Here is a 22,479-nt window from a genome sequence, read left to right on the forward strand (position 1 = left end):
CGGAAGGTGGCAGAATATTACCATTAAGAAAGCTTTAAAACCCCAAGGAAACAGATGAATTTCCATAACCAGTGATTTTTGGGAAAAACAGCAGTCACGATATACTGTGACATTATCAGATTTTTAAAAGAAAGTGATGGATTTTTTTTAAGTTTACTTTGACTGATTTGCTGTGTAATGATCCTTCCACGCCAGCTGATGGCGGTAATGCACCCAAACACTGGTTTGACAAATACCACTAAACGCCAAAGAAGACGGAAGAGGAAACCGAGCAGATGTGGTTGAGGTGAAAACACACGTGTGAAGTTTTGCTGTCCTCTTGGGAACGAAACGGTCTCATGGACGGTGAGTTTATTGTTTGATGAGAGAAGAAAAGTTACATTTTAAAGTCCGTGTGGACTGTGGTTGGTCAGCGTTGCGTAAGGTTGTCTAAGAGTGGCATGTTATAGAATGCATGAGAACGTCGTTATTTTATTTTATTTATTGTTTATTTAATAGGGACCAGTGTATACAATAAACATGTATAACACTGTGACATTTATAACCAGAGCTGACCGAAAGTGCTGCTGTTGCAAGAGGATTTTGACGAGTGACTGACAAATCTGGTTTAAAATAAGGACATGTTTCCTGTGTGGTCTGCTATGTGCTTCTTAAACACATGTTGGAAAAAGTGGACGCACAGCTGACCTCCACCCTTAACCCGGTACACAGCTCCCCATTTATCTTTAGTTACCATACAGTGGTGGGGAAAAAAACGTTTTCGGATACCCTTACAATGTTACACAATCTCAAATATTATCATGAAATATTTGTGGAAACAAACTTTTTTGTGTTTCAAAAGGTGTGGCTGCATTACAAAGACGCAAACAAACACAAATGTTTTTGTTTGTTTCGTGTTTACAAGAAGAAATAACAAAACTAAATTCTTGACAGTTTCAATATGTCAGTTCTCAACATTGTTGGTGTCAAAGTCAACAAATAACAATGTGTTAACTGAACAAAAATAAATAAACCATCACGTTATCAAATTAATACTTGGTGTTCCTGCCATTAGCATGCAGTAGAGCTCTTATCCTGGCTGGCATGCTCCCTATGAGTTTTTCACACTGTTGAGGGGTAATCTTGTCTCATTCTTCTTGAATTACTACTTTGACTTCTTCTAAATTCTTTGGTTTACACTTTGAAACAGACCTTTTGATAATCCACTGCAGATTTTCAATGGGGCTCATGGACGGGGATTGAGCTGGCCACTTGAAGACCTGGATACTGCTCTCTGCAGCCAAGTTCTACTTGTCCTGAATATGGCAAGGGGATTATCTTGTTGAAACATCCAGTTTTGACTTCAATGGAATAGTGCACATGCAGAAGGGAGCATGTGGGTTTGGAGAATGTCACAATACTTGGCAGAGTTCAGTGTGCTATCACAGACAGTGAGATGATCAACAGCAGCAGCACTCATGTCTCCCTAAACCATGATTCTGTCTTCACCATGCTTGACAGTAGGTACTGTTCATGCTGGAGATGATGCTTCCCCTGGTCTTCTGTGTACCCTCACATTAGCAGGGAACTGGACTGATCTGACTGTAGAATGTTCTTCCAGTTCCTGGCTGTCCAGTTCTTGTGTGCTTGGGCCCAACAACACCAGGCTAACTTCTCTCTCTCATTGATCAGGTGCTTCTTGACAGCCTTGTAGGACCTTATGCCATGATCTAGAAGTCAGCCACATACAGTGCGGGTTGAACACTGCTGCTGAAGTTCCTTTGATGTCATTCAACGATTTTCCCTGCCTATGCAGATCAGGATGTGGCATATATAGCTGGAAGTAAGATGCGAACAGTGTGTAGATGAGCATAACTAGTATGGTAAGGGAGATGCAGAGCAGCTTGGTGGAAATGGGTGGCTGGAAGGAGTGGGCTAGAGGAAAGCTAGCAGCAGCATCCCACAGTGGACATGATGGTGACTAAGCCAGTTGGTGGGACAGCAACCACAGATCAGAAGCATCCAGCTCTGGGACCAGGCATCCTCGTGAAAGGACACAGGGGGAACACAGTGAATGCAATTCAATAATGTATATATAGTACATATATAGGAATGAGCGAAGGGCTCAGTGCATCGTGAGAGGCCCCTCAGCAGCCTAGGCCTATAGCAGCATAGCTAGGGGCATAACTAAGGGACGTCAAAGAAGAAGTAAATTATGCCCCATACATGTGCACACCCCCTCCGTGTCAGCCCTAACTATAAGACTTGTGAAAAACAAGTTTTAAGCCTTGACCTAAAAGTAGCGATGGTGCCTTCCCCCTTATTTGTTGTTTGCTAACCCCTAGGGCTGGACCTGAATATCCAAATATTTGGTCGTGACAATGGTATCTGAATATTAATTCTGAGATCCGAATAATCCCCCACCCCGTCAGAAGATGTCGTGCGAACAGTATTCGTCTTGTTAAATCACCTGACGTGTCCTTCCTTCGGGCATTACTGTACCAACCGATCCTAATATTCGTCTCGTGTTGCACATCATGTGATTCACTGTTTTCTTCTTCTGTCAGCTAAAAAGGTTATGCTGACAAGGTTGTTGTGGGACACATGTTCCATGCATAATATCTACTATTTAAAATGTTAAGTTGATTAAATTTTTTCCCACAGTTACAAGAGACATCAATGAAAAAATGATTTAAATTCAATTTGAGCTGTTTTATTTGAGATTCAATTTGATCATCAGAGAGGTGGGGCAAGAGAAAAATGGCATTTTAAGGGGAACTCCAGACTTACTTGGTATTTTAAAAATATTTTCGAACATTGTTTTCTCCTACTGTTTTAAGATTTGTTTCTCAGGACAAGTACATTTACACAGAAACTGCGTGTTTTAGTTTTAGTCTTTTACATGGATTATTTGAAATTTTATGGGTGGGGGGTAAAATGTCCTTTAATTCTGGAATGACCCACTGACAGTGACCTTAGGGCCCAGTTAGTCAATGAGTCAAAAATTATGCTCATCAGTTTCATTGTCAGCTCCCAGCTTCTCAAACATGCAGTTTTATTCCTTGTTATATTGTCTACACCGAACATCTGTAGGACTTTGTCAGTTCAAGATGTTGACAGTAAAGCTACAATGTCAGCATTGTTTAGTGTTTTTTTCTACACGGCTCTGTAGCTTGCTGCCAGGCCCTGTAATGGCCTAATGACTACTTCTGTGTTCCCATTCAGAGTCACTGTGATTTCTTGAGGTTTTGTGTAATACTATTTATTTGTGTCCTTACAGCAGAAGTACTTGTCCAAGCCCCAGTCCCTCATGTGCTGGAGAAGGTTCTTGGTGTTGAGGTAAATAGATGCTTCTCAGTGTAATTGTGCAATTTAACAGTGGACTGTTTAATGCACATGTACAAAAGTGACGTGAAATGGAGAGGTTAAATGATTAGCTAATTAACTGATTATTCAACAGCAAATTGTGTGAAACTATTTTCATAACCAATTAATCATTCAAATTGTTTTTGTATCGAGAAGGATGGAAACAAGCAGCTTATTACACATTCTCGCACATGAGCGTTTAAATATCTCTACGAATAGTAGTAAAATGTTTGGACTGTTGATCAGATATAACAAAACATTTGATCCTGTAAAATTGACTTCCTTTGTCACTATTCTGACATTTTGTCCATAAAACAATCAAATTCATTTAGAAAATAATCAGCAGGTTAATTGATGGAAATCAGTGTTGCAGCTCTAAAGATATGATTTAGAAACAGACAAATAGAAGATTGAGTACACATTTTAAAGCTGAACAATATTTTATCTATGCAGTATCATACAGATATCTTCCATTTTTGCACATTTGTCACACCAAGATTGTTGAATCTAAACATCACTAAATAGAACATGTCTGGTATTACATAGCTAAAGGGTCTCAAAAGCAGCACATGCTTTTAAAGAGATTCAAAATCAGATGTGAAGCAAAATCATTGACATTTTTTAGTCTGGAAAGGGTTACAAAATCATTGCTTATGCTCCGAGACTCCAGAGAACCACAGTGAGAGACATTATCCACAAATAGAGAAACATGGAGCAGTGATGAACCTTCCCAGGTATGGCCAAAATGTGACCAACAGCATGTCAACATCTCATCCAGGAGGTCACAAAAGAACCCAGAAAAACATCAAAAGAACTGTAGACCTCACTGGCCTCAGTTAAGGTCCGTCTAAATCAGTGTTTTTCAACCTTTATTGAGCCACGACACGTTTTTTTACATTGGAAAAATCTTGCGGCACACCACTAACCAAAAATGTTACAAAATGACACTCTGTACAGTATATTTAATTACAATATAATTTCTCAATTTATTTATACTCACTCAGTGTGAAACCTGGTCCTGTTTAGATGAACACAAAGCCGATATCCTGGCAGGAATAGAAGAAAGATACACACGAAGCTCTTCTTCAACAGCTCTCAGTCTCTCTCTGTTTTTAGTTTTTATAGCAGTTAGGCTTGAAAAGCTCAGCTCACACAGATACACACGTGGACAAAATTGTTGGTACCCCTCAGTTAAAGAAGGAAAAACCCACAATTCTCACTGAAATCACTTGAAACTCACAAAAGTAACAATAAATAAAAATTTATTGAAAATTAAATAATCAAAAACAGCCATTACTTTTGAATTGTTGATTAACATAATTATTAAAAAAAAAAAAACTAATGAAACAGGCCTGGACAAAAATGATGGTACCTCTATAAAAGATTGAAAACTATTTGACCAGAGTGACATGATTAACTCAGGTGTGTCATTTAATTGACATCACAGGTGTTTCCAAACTCATAATCAGTCAGTCTGCCTATTTAAAGGGAGACAAGTAGTCACCCTGCTGTTTGGTGAAAAGGTGTGTACCACACTGAACATGGACAACAGAAAGCGAAGGAGAGAATTGTCCCAGGACATCCGAAAAAAAATGATAGACAAACATCTTAAAGGTAAAGGCTATAAGACCATCTCTAAACAGCTTGAAGTTCCTGTGACAACAGTGGCTCATATTATTCAGAAGTTCAAGACCCACGGGACAGTAGCCAACCTCCCTGGACGTGGCCGCAAGAGGAAAATTGATGACAAATTGAAGAGACGGATCGTTCGAATTGTATCCAAAGAGCTCAGAGCAACCTCCAAAGAAATTAAAGGTGAACTCCAAGGCCAAGGTACATCAGTGTCAGATCGCACCATTCGTCGTTGTTTGAGCCAAAGTGGACTTCATGGGAGACGACCAAGGAGGACACCACTGCTGAAAAAAACTCATAAAAAAGCCAGACTGGAATTTGCAAAAATGCATGTTGACAAGCCACAAAGCTTCTGGGAGAATGTCCTTTGGACAGATGAGACCAAACTGGAGCTTTTTGGTAAGGCACATCAACTCTATGTTCATAGACTCAAAAACCAAGCATACGAAGAAAAGAACACTGTCCCTACGGTGAAACATGGAGGAGGCTCAGTAATGTTTTGGGGCTGCTTTGCTGCATCTGGCACAGGGTGTCTTGAAAGTGTGCAAGGTACGATGAAATCTGAAGACTATCAAGGCATTCTGGAGAGAAATGTGCTGCCTCGTGTCAGAAAGCTTGGTCTCAGTCGCAGGTCATGGGTCTTCCAACAGGACAACGATCCAAAACACACAGCCAAAAACACCCAAGAATGGCTGAGAGAAAAGCGTTGGACTATTCTAAAGTGGCCTTCTATGAGCCCAGATCTGAATCCCATTGAACATATGTGGAAGGAGCTGAAACATGCCATTTGGAGAAGACACCCATCAAACCTGAGACAACTGGAGCTGTTTGCTCATGAGGAGTGGGCCAAAATACCTGTTGACAGCTGCAGAACGCTCATTGACAAATACAGAAATCGTTTAATTGCAGTGATTGCCTCAAAAGGTTGTGCAACAAAATATTAAGTTATGGGTACCTTCATTTTTCTCCAGCCCTATTTCATTAATTTGTTTTTTTTAAATAATTATGTTAATCAACAATTCAAAAGTGATGGTTGATTTTGATTATTTAATTTTCAATAAATTTTATTTATTGTTACTTTTGTGAGTTTCAAGTGATTTCAGTGAGAATTGTGGGTTTTTCCTTCTTTAACTGAGGGGTACCAACAATTTTGTCCACGTGTGTATGTTGTGGAAAATGGCAGCAATGTCAGAACAGCTTTGTTGGCCAGAATGGGGAACTCCTTGGCAGCAGTCAACCAAAAATTGTCCAAAGGAAGATCAGCAAATCTTAGTTTTAAAACACGATCCTGTTTCAGTTCAGTTAGTTCCTCCTGCTCTTGTAAAGTCATGTCCTTTCCAACAACTGACGCTGAGCTGTATGGGTCCCTAACCCAGTCAAAGCATTCAGTGGAGGCTGAAGAGAAATAAAATGACAACTTCTCCTCAAGAGTTTTCAAATGTTTACCTATTACCTCACACAGTGCAGCAGTGGGACTTTGCAGTTTCTCTGTGAGTGGGAACATCTCCAGGTTGGCACGTTGCACATGTTGTTGCCAGAGGTGCACCTTTAAACGGAATCCATTTATTTTGTCTGTGCTTGTAAGCAGGTTTTCATTTCGGCCCTGCATCCTTGTGTTCAGTGCATTCAGATGATGAAATATATCAGCCAGGTATGCCAGCTTTGCGCACCACTCATCACTTGCAAACAGATTTGAGTAATCAGACCTCTCATTTGTCAGAAATATTTTAAGTTCCTCTCGCAGCTCATACACACGGGTCAGCACCTTACTGCGCGACAACCATCGGACCTCTGTATGGAGCAATAAGGCTTTATGCTGCGCTCCCATTTCCTCACACAGAGATGCGAATATACAGCTTTTCAGAGGTCGTGTCTTTACAAAGTTTACTATGCGCACTGCATCGTCCAACACAGGAACCAGTTCGGCTGGTAAAGTCTTAGCAACGAGGGCCTCACAGAGCAAAAAACAGTACGTAACAATCAGATCTGGGTTTCTTTCCTTCACTCTGCTCACGAAGACTTTGATGCGCCCGACCATGGCTGCAGCTCCATCAGTTGTGCACACTTGTGCAGTTTTCCCACGTAAGTCCTCCCTGGTTAAGATATTCCGATGTGACCTGAAAATTTCCTCTCCAGTTGTTTTTTCTGGCAGTGCCTTGCAAAATAGGAAGTTTTCTCTAATGACATCTCCATCCACAAAACGTACATTGGCCACTAATATCGTAGACTCGTCAAGTTGCAACGCAAATTTCCTACTGATGCGTATCTTTTCCAAAACATGGCTTTCGATGTCTGTAGACATGTCATCAATACGCCTGGCAATTGTGTTATCAGAGAGCAGGACTTTAGCTATGTCTTTAACCGCGTCAGGGCTGAGCATCTCGTTGACAATGGCTTTACAAGCAGGGAGTATTAATGTCCCTGCCACAGTGTGCGACTTTTTTGATTTAGCAACGAGTTGGGCACTAGGTAACTAGCTTTGAGCGCTTTCTCATTTACCTTTTTGGTTTTTCTCATAAACGTTGCCTGTTTCTCTGTGTTTTCACGCAGGCTAACAAAATAGTCTATCGGCTTGTTTTGAAGCGACGGGTGTTTCGTTTGGAGATGGCGTTAAAGCTTGCTTGGCACCATGGCGCTGTTGGATAGCTTCTCGCCACACACCAGGCATAATGGAATAGGTGTCGTCCAGGGGTGGGCGATATAGCTTCAAATCTATTTCACGATATAATCTGAAATTTGTGTGATAACGATATATATCACGATATTTTTTTCCCCAGTAAAGATGCATCAAAATTACTTTTTTATGAAAATACTCTGATATCATATTGCAGTAGAATAAAAACACTTTCAAAAATAATTCAATTTTAGGAACATTTATTTAACATCTCAAAGCATGAGGAATTTTAAAATAAATAGTAGTAAATCTTTTGAAAAAAAAAACAAAGCTATATGGGTTGAACAAAAGTGCAAATTGTAAACTCACAAATGATTGTTCTTTCTGATATACTGAATCAATACTTATGTATAACTTCTCAGTTGCACACACAAAAAAAACTGAAAATCCTTAAGGTTCAAGAAAATGCAAAACTTAAAATGGTTTGATGTTATCAAATGCTTGCGAAATTGTTATTGCACCAAAGTAAAGATCGACATGTTTGAGCTAAAAAAAAAAAAAAAACAAGTTCAGCAAAACACAAAATTTAAAATTCTTTGAAATGAAGTGCAAAATGTAAAAACGCAAACATGCTCTGCTGTGCTGGTGCTTGCCTATAAACATGTTATTGCACAAATATATACTTGCTGCTTATATTGGAATTTAATGATTTAAGGCAAACAGGTCTATTTTCCGTTAATGTAGAACAGCAGCTTTCATACTATCAGTAGGCCTAGCTAGTGCATGCTCTAGTCTTTAATAGTTATTGAGTCAAGTTTTGTAGGAACACATATATTCAGATGTTTAACAAAATAAGAAATAATCGTCTCTCTTAAGTCTGACACTTACACCTTAGTTAGGAAAGGTGAGGTAGAGTACCATTCTTCAAAATAACCTCCCAATTATCAATTATGTAAAAATAGAAATAATGCCTCAAAATACTAAACAAAAAGAAAAAAGAGAGGAAGCCTATTCTTCAATGTTCAGTTAGCCCATTCTTCAAAATAATGTGTCTAACGGCAAATGAAAAAATATATAAATAATGCCTCAAGTCAACAGTCCTTTTTTTCCTTCTTTTTCCTTTTCTTATTAGCCACGGAGACATAAGTCCCAGCTTTGCAGACTGAACATTCTGCCTCCCATTTGACACGACCCGGACGAAAACAGGGGTACTTTTTTTGCATTTCATCAGTGAAATGACATTCGCTTTTCGGCATTTTCTTTCTGTTCGAGTGTTCTGTCGCAGTGTGCCTACCTGCCTGTCAGCCTGCGAGGAGTGAGTGAGTGTGGAGCGCCTCTGTACTGATTTGTGAATGAATGAATACACGTTCCGGGGTTCGGCTCAAACTCCGCCTCTCAGAGCGTGTTTCCAAAGGAACCATTCAACGTGAATGATAAATACACTGGTCTGTGACGCGCTCAAGCCAGGCAAGATCAAAAACCCGGACATTTGAAGGAGTTTATAAACACCGACCGGACAGCCTCTCAAAAGAGGACATTTCCGGGCAAAAGAGGACACATCTGACACCTTAAATCCAAACCAGTTCCATATAACCGAAGAAGCACCGTTCTTCTTCACTAGCCTCTCCTCCTCCGTTAGCTCCATGTCTGCAACAGCTGCCATGCTTTTGCGAAATGTAGTCACACTGTCATGACGTCATTAAAAGGCGCTATCACGATAGGCCGGTATGGTTAAAATCTCTATCATGGGCCAAATTTCTATCGTCTCTACCGTATATCGTTTATATCACCCACCCCTAGTGTCGTCTCATCCCCGGTGAAAGTAAATCCGAACGAAAGATAGCTTTCACTATATTGCCTTGAGCTCACTGTCTTTGCTTTCTTTTTCCCACCACTCATACTAGGGCCTTCATCTGGGTCAGAATCTTGTCCAGGGCCCAGTTCGGAGTTTGCGTTTGTCCTTTTTAAAAACTTCTCCATGACTGTCACCACGACCTCTCACGTGCATCACTAATTCTCTTGGAGGAACGAGGCAATCAGCTACGTGTTGCCACACGGACGAATATTACATTACTCTGCCAGTCTTTGCAGCACGGACACTCGACAATGACATAATATGTACAGAAAATGATTAACAAATGTTAATTTTAAAAAAAAATTATATTGGATAAATTCTCACGGCACACTAGTGTGCCACGGCACAGTGGTTGAAAATCACTGGTCTACATGATTCCACAATAAGGAAGAAAATGACATCATGGCAGAGTTGCAAGGCTCAAACCACTATTGACCACAAAGAACATAAAGGTTCATCTGGCATTTGCAAAATAATATCTAAATGAGCTCCAAGACTTTTGGAATAACATCCTGTGGACTGATGAGTCAGAGGTGGACCTTTTGGAAGACATGGGTCCGTTACATCCGGTGTAAAGCTGATATTACATTCCACAAGAAGAACAGGATACCAGCAGTAGAAAAAGGTGGTGGTAGTGTGATGTTTGAGGAGCTGGACAACTTATCATAATTGATTTAGCTGTGAGTTCTGCTCTCAATTTGAAAATCCTCCTGGAGAATATTCACCATCAGTTCAGGACTTAAAGCTCAATAAAAATTGTTCATGCATCATGACAATGAGCCAAAACACACAAGCAAGTCCTCATCCAAGTGGCTCAAAAAGAATTAAATTGAGGTTCTGGAGTGATCGAGACAACATCCAGATTTGAATCTAATTAAGACCTTGTTAAGATCAATTCATGATCTAAAACATCTAAAGTGACTGAATTAAATCTATTCTGCAGAGAAGAATTTGTCAACATTCCTCCACAGCGATGTAAAATACTGATCCCAAACTATCACAAATGTTTCACTGCAGTTGTTGCTGCCAAGGGTCAAACCATTTATAAAGTTTAGGGGGCAGTTGCTTATTCAAAGGGGTGATACAGGTTTCCAATGAATGAAAATTTTAAAACTGCATTTTGTGTTTTGTGGGTTACCTCCATCTAATATTAATAATAAAAATAATAATAGTAATAATAACTTTATTTATATAGCACTTTCAAATCAAAGTGCTTTACAGAGCAAGCAACAAATAAAATACAATAAAATGATAATGGATAAAAGCAATGGCTAAGAAATAAAATGATAGCTTAGAAATAAAAAACTATGGCTAAGGAATAAAAACAATGGCTAAGAAATTTAAAAAAACAGTGGTTAAGAAGAAAAAACAATGGCTAAGAAAAACAATGGCTGAATATCAAGAACCTCCCAGTTAGGATTCATACATAGCAGAAAACAAGTGGGTCTTTAGCTTAGCTTTGAATACTTGTACTGAGCAAGCTTGCTGAATGTCAGAGGGAAGAACATTCCATAAAGATGATGCATGGGAATAAAAAGCCCGCACACCAACTGTCTTCTTTCTAATTCTTGGGTCAGTCGGCATACCTGTCCCCTGGGAGCTCAAGGACCTTGCTGATTCATATGGAGCAACCAGCTCCTTTAAGTATGATGGCCCAATGCTATTTACCACTTTGTAAGGTAAAAGTAATATCTTAAAATCAGCTCTGACATGAACTGGGAGCCAATGAAGTGAGATTAGTACTGGTGAAATATGCTCATGTTTCTTTGTTCCCTTCTGAATGCGGGCTGCCGAATAATTATAAATACTAGTTTGATGATCTGAAAATTTTAAGTACATGAAATATGCAAAAAATAGAAGATATCAGCAAATACTTTTTCAAAGCACCGTATGTTGGTATCTGCATATACAGTCATGAAAAAAATGTTATACCACCCTTATTTTCTTCAGTTTCTTGTTCATTTTAATGCCTGGTATTCTTCAGGTAATGTACCCTTAGTGGTCTAAAGGTACATTACCTAAAGAATACAATAAACGCTACAAAAAATGCAGATGATTACATAATACTTTGTCCTGTTTGACATGCTTAAGCTTAATTGTATTCCCAGGGTATAAAAGAGGCCATTTCATGTCATAAGCAGCACTGTACATGCAAAAGCCTAGAGTGGTTTCCTGCTTACATTCAAGCCCTAGCACAACTCAGAAGTTGTCAGCTCTCACATAATGCCTAAAACAAAAGAATTACATGAAGGCACAAAGGCAGAGGAAAGCCCGGTTACTCTTTGCTGGGATCACAAGGATTTGACTGTTGATGACTGGGCTAAGGTTCTCTTCAGTGATGAATCTAATTTTCAGTTGATTCCCACTCCAGCCAACTTATTGATTAGGAGGAAGGCTGGGGAAGCTTGGAGAAGCCTACAAACCCAGACTGTCTTGCCCCTACAGTAAAACATGGGGGTGGATCAGAGACGATCTGGGGTTGTTTCAAGTATGGGTGGATTAGGACAATTTCAGTTGTGTTAAGAACCAGGTCATGTACAGGGCGACTCTTGAAAACAGTCTTTTTCCATCAGCTGGAAAACTCTTTCCTGCCTACAATGACTTGATTTTCAAAGAACAATTCCCCTTGCCACACACAAGGTCAGTTCAAGCTTGGCTGGAGAAGTAGAACATTGGAACCATGCCTTGGCCTGCTCAATCATCAAATCTAAATCCAATTGAAAACCTGTGGAAAATCATCAAATACAAAATGGAGAACCACAAGCCCAAACACAGGGCAAATTTGTTTGAATTTGTGTAACAGGAGTGTGACATTTGTTGTGTAACATTGTTCTGGGACAGCAGAACAATGTCAGAAGCTGATGGAGAGCATGCCAAGACACATGACTGCAGTCATCAGTTTATGCAATCAAGTACTAAAACTCCTGTGTGTATCGTGACTAAAACAGACAGAAAAGAAGACATGGAATGCCTAAAAGCACTGTTTTTGGCAACACAATGCCATAGCTATTGATAATTATCAACAAAACCATGGAAAATGGCTACATATCAGCTCTTAAACTGTTTTGAACTATTTTTATAATTATATTTGTCCAAACAAATGTACCTAAAGTTGTACCAGGCATTAAAATGAACAAGAAATTGAAGAAAACAAGGGTGATTTTTCTCATTTTTTCCATGACTATGTTGGGAAAGCTGCAAACAAAAATTTTTAGCCCAGTGACCCATTTAGTCCAATACCTAAATGTCAAGTTTCTTGAACTGTAAAATATCTTGCTTCAGTGCAGATTTGCATTGCTAACTTATAGAGTATAATCTCTCTTAATTGTGATTATTTCAACATCCCATCAGACAGGCTCTACCAAAACCAGCAGTTTTATATATAAAAAGCTTGACCATACTGTGCATACCAGACATTATTTTATGTCTGTTATAGGAAAAAGACACCTGACATCTCTTCTGTATATTTATGGTCACATTTCCAGTCTCAGGCACAGTCTAAAGCAGCAGCATTTACTAAGGCGTTTCTGAAGAACAGCATTCAGCAGCCGGCACGCCACGATCTGAAGAGCATGCTGACACATAAGGCTGTGATTCTGGGCTACATCAGGCCCAAGAAGAAGAAGACCAAGAGGAACAGCAAGAAAGCCAAAGGACTAAATGCACGGCAGAAGAAGGCGATGAAGATCTTCCAGCTTAAGCCTGAACACCAGAGGTTGGTCAGGAGTCTGAAGACTGGGACCCTAATTGTATAGGGGAAGAAAAGTGTTTGTAAATTTGCACATGACTGCATCAGCAAATTTTTTGTCAAAACTGTATATCACTTTCCATATATTTTGTTTTTAGATCCTCCTCTCTCTGTAGCATCACTTTCTCTATCATTAACATTGCAGATATGAGCTTTTCCTGCCTCTGCAAGAACTCTGGAGACAGTACATTATTGAGCTGTGCAGTGGATTGAAACCAACAAGGTAGATCAGTTTGGAGCTCCACACACTTAACTCATTTCTGTTGCTATTTCAGATGGCCCTTCTACTTTCCTGTATATTTAGCTTTATGGTTTTTGTTGTTGTTGTTTTTTTTTTACAGCAGTCCTCAGTTTGTGCAGCAGAAGCTTCTGAAGGCAGACCTTCATGGTGCCATCCTTACAGGTAGTTTGTTTTCTCTCTTAGGGTAACTAATTAGTAACACTATCTAGTAGACACAATCATGATTTTGGCTTCCCACAAATAACTGATCATGATTTACTTGATTACATGATTGGATTGCCGTATTTCATTCTTTTCAAAGTAATTTGTGGATACACAGCTATCTTAGCAGCTGTGCAGTAATAACTGAGTGGAGACTGGAGGCTGCTTAGCTAACATCTACTGTAGCCTGTATGTGAGGTGTTTACGTAACATCAGTAAACTGTGGCATCTGTTGACAAGCAGATGTTCAGCCAAGAATGTGTTTTGGGCAGTTTTATTTACATTCAACTTCTTGGAGACACTCTTAATTCAGGTGAAGATTATTTTGGTCCTATACTGGTACAGATTTGTTCATTAGCTGGAATGTAGCACAACATGGATATGAAAGTAACACTCTGTTTATTTACATGTGAAGGTACAGGGTGACCCAAAAGTTTGGAAACAAAGTTTTAACTGCAGTGTCTATTTGAGTTGGGGGTGCATGAATTCACTCTTATTTTACCCATTTTTGCTATAGCATAATAAAATAACTACTACTTCTTTTCCTTTCGGCTGTTCCCTTCACGGGTCGCCATAGCGAATCAATTGCCTCCATCTAACCCTGTCTTCTGCATCCTCTTCTCTCACACCAACTACCTTCATGTCCTCTTTAACCACATCCATAAACCTCCTCTTTGGTTTTCCTCTAGGCCTCCTGCCTGGCAGTGGGAAACTCAGCATCCTTTTACCAATATATTCACTTTCTCTCCTCTGGATATGTCCGAACCATCTCAGTCTGGTCTCTCTGACTTTATCTCCAAAGCCTCTAACATGTGCTGTCCCTCTGATGTACTCATTCCTGATCCTATCCATCCTGGTCACTTCCAAAGAGAACCTCAGCATCTTCAGTTCTGCTACCTCCAGCTCTGCCTCTTGTCTTTTTCTCAGGGACACTGTCTCCAGACCAAACAACATGGCTGGTCTCACCACAGTTTTGTAAACCTTTCCTTTCATTTTAGCTGAAACTCTTCTATCACACATCACTCCTGACACTTTTCTCCAGCCGTTCCAGCCTGCCTGTACACGCTTTTTCACCTCTTTTCCACACTCTCCATTGCTCTGGACTGTTGACCCTAAGTACTTAAAATCCTCCACCTTCTTGATCTCTTCACCCTGTAACCTCACTCTTCCACTTGGGTTCCTCTCATTCACACACAGATACTCCGTCTTACTGTGGCTAACCTTCATTCCTCTCCTTTCCAGGGCAAACCTCCACGCCTCTAGCTTCTCCTCCACCTGTTCCCTGCTCTCACTCCAGATCACAATGTCATCTGCAAACATCATAGTCCATGGAGACTCCTGTCTAACCTCGTCTGTCATCCTGTCCATCACCATAGCAAACAAGAAGGGGCTCAGAGCTGATCCCTGATGTACTCCCACCTCCACCTTGAACTCCTCTGTCACACCTACAGCACACCTCACCACTGTCTTACAGTCCTCATACATGTCCTGCACCACTCTAACATACTTCTCTGCCACTCCAGACTTCCTCATACAAAACTACAGTTCCTCTCTGGGCACCCTGTCACAAGCTTTCTCCAGATCTACAAAGACACAATGCAGCTCCTTCTGACCTTCTCTGTACTTCTCTATCAACAACCTCAAAGCAAATATTGCATCTGTTGTATTCTTTCTTGGCGTTAAAACCATACTGCTGCTCACAGATGTTCACCTCTGCCCTTAGCCTACTTAGCTACTCTGCATCACTTCATCAAGGTCCAACCAGAATTTCTCCTTCTCCTCCAGCTCACATCCTACCTGTGGAGCATACCCACTAACAACACTGAACATCACACCTTCGATTTCTAGCTTCAGGCTCATCACTTGATCTGACATTCTTTTTACCTCCAGGACATTCCTAACAAACTCCTCCTTCAAGATAACTCCTACTCAATTTCTCTTCCTATCTACACCATGATAGAACAACTTTAACCCTGCTCCTAAACTTCTAGCTTTACTACTTTCCCACCTGGTCTCCTGGACACACAGTATGTCCACCTTCCTCCTCTGCATCATGTCAACCAGCTCTCTACCTTTTCCTGTCATAGTTCCAACATTCAAAGTCCCTACTCAGTCCTAGACTCTTGGTGTTCCTCTTCTCTCTCTTCCTACGAACACACCTTCCTCCCCTCCTTCTTCGACCAGCAGTCGTCCATTTTCCACCGGCACCCTGTAGGTCGACAGCACCGATGGCGGTCGTTATTAACCCGGGCCTTGACCGATCCGGTATGGAAGTCATGCATTTGATTCACATGTTTGATTTGGCCAAAGTTTTACGTCGGATGCCCTTCCTGACACAACCCTCTGTATTTATCCGGGCTTGGGACAGGCACAATAAGACACTGGCTTGTGCCCCCTTGTGGCTACATTAGCATAATAAAATAACTTAAAAGCATAGTATTTGCCGAGTGCAATAACTCGAAAGAAAATTAATAGAACCATAAGGTACAGGTATGCTGGAGCATAACTTCAAAATGCAGGCCATCAGTGTCAGATTTCAAAACTCTTGATGGTAAAGTATCTGACAGTTTTAATTTTTTTAAACATACAAAAGTACTATGAGGCAACATTTACTGGCCAGTTTGAGGAACCTTCATAAGCATGAATGAAGATACATTCCAGAAGATACCAGTGTAACCAGTTGGTGGAAACGTTCACAACTTTGGTATAAGAAACAAACACGAACATGTCGAAATATGTTTGTTTTACACTAATCTGTTACTCTTCTGAATATATCTGTAGTACTGATTTATTGAAATAACATATTATTTGGGTTATAGAGTTTTCATTTGTTTCCAAACTTTTAGGACACCCTGTACAATTAAAACATTTTGTCCTTACAATTAATAGATAGTTAATCACTGTCATTTTGGCAATAGTCATGCTGTCCTACTATCCGGTGGTTGAAGTTGCAGCTTGTTGTTGTACTTGTTCAAATTTGTAAACACTGGGAGTTGACTTAGGGTGATGGCAGGGGACAACCTGGATAGCCTCCAGTCTATCACAGGACTGCAATAGAGACAACCACATTCGCATTCACACCTATGGACAATTTAGAGTTATTAATTAACCTCAGCATGTTTTTGGACTGTGGGAGGCAGCTGTAGCACCAGATGAGAACCCACACAGGCAGAGGGAGAACATGCCAACTCCACCCTGGCTAAGATTCGAACCCAGGACATTTGAGCTATTAGGAACGGTGATAACCGCTGCACAACCATGCCACCCTCAAAATTATTAAATTCATTTCAGTTTTATTTGTATATCGCCTATTCACAACACATCCAAAGTTTCCTCTGGATTCCCTTGTTTAACCTGAATTTAAATAAGGAAAATTACAAATCATTTCGGCCTTTATGTTCTTAACATGTAGCCTGTTAATATAGAGAGAATGATATTGTCTAATGCTGGAGTGTTTATTACAGGAAAGACATCTTTAAACAGTCAGGTTGGGATTAGGTCTAACGAACATGCTGCTGGATTCGAAGAAGTGACTATAGACGTGAGCTCTGAGCAGAGAAACAGTCCAAGTAGAACTCTGGTCCTATGGATGCCTCCAGAGCTGCTGCACCTAAAGATATGATCAAGATTTTTTGTCTGACAAAGTTTTACTTGTAAAGAAGGTCATGAAGTCTTCCAAAGGAACAGAAGGCTTCACAGAGCTGTGACTCTTTGTCAGCCTGGCTACAGAGCTGAAAGAGACCTGGACTTGTTCTTGTTTACCTCAGCTAGAGATAAATAATATGCAGTTCTTGTGTTTCGGAGCTCTTTTCAATATGTGATTAAACCATTTTCTAGACTTGGTAAAATTCTTCCAAATTTGTAGGATGCCACTGCCTTTCCAGGCTTCTTGAAGTCTGATTTCAGATGCACAGTTGTAAATTATACCATGAAGCTACTCTTCTACTATTTATTGCCCTTTTTTTTTCTTCAGAGGAGCAGTGTTGTGCACAGTGAGGCTGCACATCTGTCAAATGTTGTGCTATGTTCTGGAGGTTGTAGTCTTTGGGGTTTAGGCCATTAAAGAGCATCATCTAATTGCATTTCTGTGAGAACAGGAAGGTCAGACACTGCTGTACTAATAGGTTGTGTTCTTTTCACTGTCATAGTGGTCCGGTCCAAATGTCCATCATATGTAGGGACTACAGGGATTCTTGTGCAAGAGTTTAAACATGTTTTCAAAATCATCACCAAAGAGGACAAACTGAAAGGTTAGACATGTCTCACTGTCTGAATCTCACCTTATAAGTAAATCAGTGATATTTTAACTCAAAATTATTGGGTTATGGCATTAAAAGAACATGAGTGATTGCACAATATCATAGGATAACCATGACATTTGCAATTTTACAATTTTGTGTTTAAAAGCTCACCGTAATAAGCATTTCGGTAAAATAATCTTATTTATTCAGACATGCGTCTTGGTGTCAGAATCTATTGTACTTTACTGGCTTCATAAATCTTGAAAGCTGCCACTTTTCACCAGATTAACACATTTGTTCTTGTTGTTTCTTCACTTACACTGTGTAACAGTGATCCCAAAAAGGAACAGTGTGTTTGCAGTGGAGATCAACGGCTTTGTCTCACACATCTATGGAAGTAAGTTTGAGCAGCGGGCCAGCGAACGCTCTGCCAAGAAGTTTAAAGTGAGAGGAACCATTGACCTGTGACCTGGCACTGACCGTTGCCAAAGACTGCTGTGTGCCATACCAAGAGACTTTACATTCTCATATGCCTACTGCTCGTCTAGTGGACATTGAAGCAGCTGCAACAATAATGACCAGTGTGTAGCAGATTAAAAAAAGGTCATGTATAGAGGAAGCAGAACCACATAAAAAGCACTGCATTTTTTGCTTTATTTTGTTTTTTGACTTTGCTGCATGTGTATGACCTTCACACATAGTGTCACTTTATTTTAATGGGGAACTTCCCAACAGGAAGACTGCATTACAAGCCTTTAGATGTGGAGTTTGATTGAGGTGTATTTCCTCAGGCAGGTAGGTAGTAAAGAGATGCTTTTGAGGTTTGAAGTGTAGTATCCAGTGTTCTGGAAGATTGACTCATATCAGAGACCAAACTGTTGGAAAAATGAGATACAGTGGTTTCACCTCAGAAGATGTGTACTGCATATCAGAACCTTGTTAAAAATCTGTGGAATTGTCTGAGGCTCCCCACCCATCACAGGTGTTGCTGTTACATGAAGATTGTTATACAAGTACTGGTGTTGATTATGTTCTGGTGTTGCAGCATCTGTACTCTCTGTGAGAAAGCTGACACACCGTTCTATGTTCAGTTCTGTCTCTTCTAAACACTCAAGAGCTAAAAATCTACCTTGTGTTCAGTTGATCTGTGTATTAAACTAAAATACTTTCTGAAAACTGATCCAGTGTTTACTTACTTTCACTGTCACTGACTTTCTGGTCGAGCCTCATAACCTGAGAATAAAAATTTCGTATAGTTTTAAAAATGCATAATGAAGTGCGTGACATTTGATACAAAAAACAAATAGAAACTCCAACGAAGAACACATTTGGATATGAAAATGGAAGAAGTATCTCTTTAAATTCTGATAAATGAAATGCACTACTGTTCAAAAGTTTGAAAAGCTTAGAAATGTCCTTACTTTTGAAAGATAACAATGAAGACAACATTAAACTAGAAAAGCACTCGGAGAGCGCATACCTCCGCCAGGCCATCTGTCTGTCTGTTAACAGCATAACTCAAAAAGTCATGGACGGATTTTCACCAAATTTACAGAATGTCCGGAAGAGCAAAAGTAACAATCGATTAGATTTTGGAGGTGATCCGGATCACCGTCTGGATCCAGGATTTGTTTGAAGGACTCTGCGGCCATCTCTCAATTGTACAGAGTCCTTCAAAAAAATCCTGGATCCAGACGGTGATCCGGATCACCTCCAAAATCTAATCGATTGTTACTTTTGCTCTTCCGGACATCCTGTAAAAATTTGGTGAAAAGCCATCCATGACTTTTTAAGTTATAATGTTAACAAACAAACTCCGGTGATTACATAACCTCCTGGCGGAGGTAATGAATCAGAAATGCAGACTAGACATTATTCATGTGGTAAATTACTGTTCTAGCTGAAAATGGCTGATTTTTAATGGGATATCCACAGAGACTCATTTCCAGCAACCATCACTCCTGTGTTCTAATGATACATTGTGTTAGATAATTGTTTTAGAAGGCTAACTGATGACAAGGAAACCCTTGTGCAACTAGAAAAGCACTCGGAGAGCGCATACCTCCGCCATACCGTTTGTCTGTGTGTGTGTCTGTTAACAGCATAACTCAAAAAGTCATGGACGGATTTTCACCAAATTTTACAGGATGTCCGGAAGAGTAAGAATCGATTAGATTTTGGAGGTGATCCGAATCACCGTCTGGATCCAGGAATTTTTGAAGGTCGAAGGACAATTGAGAGATGGCCTGGCGGCCATCTCTCAATTGGACAGAGAGCTGAGATATGAATTACAGGCAGAAAATTTTACTGTTTTACATTACTTTGTCCTTTAGTGTTTGTTTAACTTTACAACAGAGAGGAATTTTCAAGTACAAAAGCTTGCAACAAAGCATTAAACCTCTAGGACATTATATAACCTTACAGTATAAAGAGTCAATCTATAAATGAGTTATGAAATACATCTTGTCTTGTGCTCCTTGTTGTTGCAAATTAAATTATTTATGCTGTATATAAACAATGAGAGTAGTAACTGGCAAAACATTATTTATGCAGCCCTCTGATGCCCTTTAACGCTTAATCATATTTTCTCTTTATTCTTTGCCGTGAAGTTTCTCAGCTGCAAACCATGTCATCTTTGACAGAGTCGTTTTAAATATAATATGCTCACAAATAGTTCGACACTAATGTTTTCCATAACAACACATGCAGTAAGTTGGTGTTCCAGCCTACGTCACTGTGTTATAGTATTTTTTGACAAAGAAAAGCTAAGAGTGACATGACATCATGACCGTTCCTTAAGACAGGCAATAATGTCAATCATTTGAACTTTTCAGACCTAAACTGCATAAACCCCTCCCCTCTGTCTTCACATAGCTCCTCCTTAAATGCTCTTCAATATGCAGCTGACGGAGTAATGAACAGTCGTTCTGTACTCTCAATATTTGGACACTTACGTTATTTGTGCAGTTACTTACTGGCTTGTAAGCTGTTAGCTAGCACTATGCTAGGTTGGCATAACTACAGCGATGTTATTGCTAACATAAACAGACAGGGAGTAACATAAGCTAGGTTAGCACAACGTCAGCAATGTAACATAAATGAAAAGCATTCACCAACGCAACGAAGCACGCGTCACTCGTCATGACACATGGAAAAGAGAGTTAAACTGAAACAGGTGACATGTTGAGTCATTGTTAATTTCACAGTGTCGTTATAAACTTGCCTGTCAGCTCAGCCCACTCCTGTAATGTTGCCTGGCTGTAGCTTACTCCTGTATGTTGCTGAAGATTGTTTGTAATCAGAGCTCCATGTATTGGACAAATGGCAATAGGACATCATTCTGCGCAACTCTGACACTTAACAGCATTCACTTTTTTATGAGAATCTAAGAATAGAATCGACTGATTTTATCGACCGGCTGATTAATATATAATCACCTGCCTCGATGTAGGTTTTCTGATCAGCAGGGCTTGTTTGCAGAGTTAGCTTAACAGATGAATGGTCTGAGGACCAAATATTCATTTTGGTTGATGGCTATGACTGGTATTTATATTGTAAGTGACAATTTGTGGTATTTTCTAAGATTCACAAGCGTCATGGTACTTGTGTCCAAACTTATGGCCATGGCTGTACATGTCAGGTTACAGCACAAATCCTTTTGCCACAGTCAAAGATTATATTTGCATCATTGCATCTGCGACAGGGCTGCAGAGTGGAGTAGTGGTTAGCACTTTCGTCTTGCAGCAAGAAGATCTCCGGTTCAAATCCCGGGGTGGGCCTGGGATCTTTCTACATGGAGTTTGCATGTTCTCCCTGTGCATGCGTGGGTTTTCTCCAGGCACTCCGGCTTCCTCCCACAGTCCAAAAATATGCTGAGGTTAATTGATGACTCTAAATTGCCCATAGGTATGAATGTGAGTGTGATTGTTTGTCTGTATATGTAGCCCTGTGACAGACTGGCGACCTGTGACCCTAGTGAGGATAAAGCAGTGTATAGAGAATGGATAGATGGATGCATCTGCAACAGGAAATGTTAATGTAGAAAACCTCCTGTGACACAGCACTCATGGAAACAACAGTAATGCTTTCTTTTTAAAAGAAAAACTTTATTTTAAACCATGTTCAGCGCCAAATATTCCACTTTGGGTAATACTTGAACACTCCGCATACTACAGTTTCCAAAAATGATCCATGAACATCACATTTGCTGTCAACAACTTACAGCAAAACAGTTGGAGAGCTTCACTTCAATTAGAATAACATTTTGTAAAATGCTGAACGTCTTGTTATGATGAAAAACAGTAATTAATTAAGTGTGGCTTAACTATAACACTTAAGCAGATATCTTCTCCACTGATTGAGAATAAGACAGAAAGAGATATAGGCAGGTGGCATCTCATCCATTCATCAGACAGGTATGACAGCAGAACTGACGATAAAATTTCTTCTCACAGAGACGGTTGGACTTCACCATCTCACAGAACACCTCATCAGCTGACAGACAAAACAGAGCAGGAGACAATCACCTTATCAATATACAGACTTTAGACTCCAGTCTGCTTTATTGATTGAATGAGATCCTTTATTTAACCACACAAACAC

The 22,479-nt window shown here is 39.9% G+C and overlaps 2 protein-coding genes across 6 annotated transcripts in view; one reads left to right on the forward strand and one right to left on the reverse strand.

The window, feature by feature from the left end:
* Positions 1 to 211: 211 nt before the first annotated feature.
* On the forward strand, positions 212 to 19,057 carry pop4 (POP4 homolog, ribonuclease P/MRP subunit). Of its 5 annotated transcripts, none has more exons than XM_051942853.1 (7): positions 213 to 345; positions 3,260 to 3,318; positions 12,932 to 13,161; positions 13,340 to 13,417; positions 13,536 to 13,597; positions 17,785 to 17,886; positions 18,209 to 19,057. In XM_051942853.1, the coding sequence occupies exons 1-7, from the start codon at positions 339 to 341 to the stop codon at positions 18,343 to 18,345; spliced, it is 675 nt and encodes a 224-aa protein (XP_051798813.1). In that variant the 5' UTR covers positions 213 to 338; the 3' UTR covers positions 18,346 to 19,057. The 5 variants fall into 5 exon arrangements, with proteins under 5 accessions (XP_051798848.1, XP_051798813.1, XP_051798820.1 ...); XM_051942860.1 differs by having other exon boundaries at positions 13,539 to 13,597; XM_051942868.1 differs by having other exon boundaries at positions 235 to 345; positions 3,263 to 3,318.
* A 2,909-nt stretch (positions 19,058 to 21,966) lies between these two features.
* Positions 21,967 to 22,479, reverse strand: part of LOC110958051 (proprotein convertase subtilisin/kexin type 6-like) — an 81,131-nt gene continuing 80,618 nt past the window's right edge. The window contains exon 19 of the mRNA XM_022204347.2: positions 21,967 to 22,371. Within this exon, the coding sequence (XP_022060039.1) occupies positions 22,274 to 22,371 (98 nt within the window). The 3' untranslated portion in view covers positions 21,967 to 22,273. The remainder of the gene's footprint in view (positions 22,372 to 22,479) is intronic.

The sequence above is a fragment of the Acanthochromis polyacanthus genome, chromosome 2 (assembly GCF_021347895.1).
Source record: "Acanthochromis polyacanthus isolate Apoly-LR-REF ecotype Palm Island chromosome 2, KAUST_Apoly_ChrSc, whole genome shotgun sequence".
Taxonomy (NCBI): Eukaryota; Metazoa; Chordata; class Actinopteri; family Pomacentridae; genus Acanthochromis; species Acanthochromis polyacanthus.

What these genes read in the sequence shown, in the direction of transcription:
- pop4 (XM_051942853.1), top strand. An exon ending in CTTAAGCCTGAACACCAGAG is followed by an intron (nt 13,162 to 13,339) that starts GTTGGTCAGGAG and finishes TTAACATTGCAG; the next exon opens with ATATGAGCTTTTCCTGCCTC. An exon ending in AGTGGATTGAAACCAACAAG is followed by an intron (nt 13,418 to 13,535) that starts GTAGATCAGTTT and finishes TTTTTTTTACAG; the next exon opens with CAGTCCTCAGTTTGTGCAGC.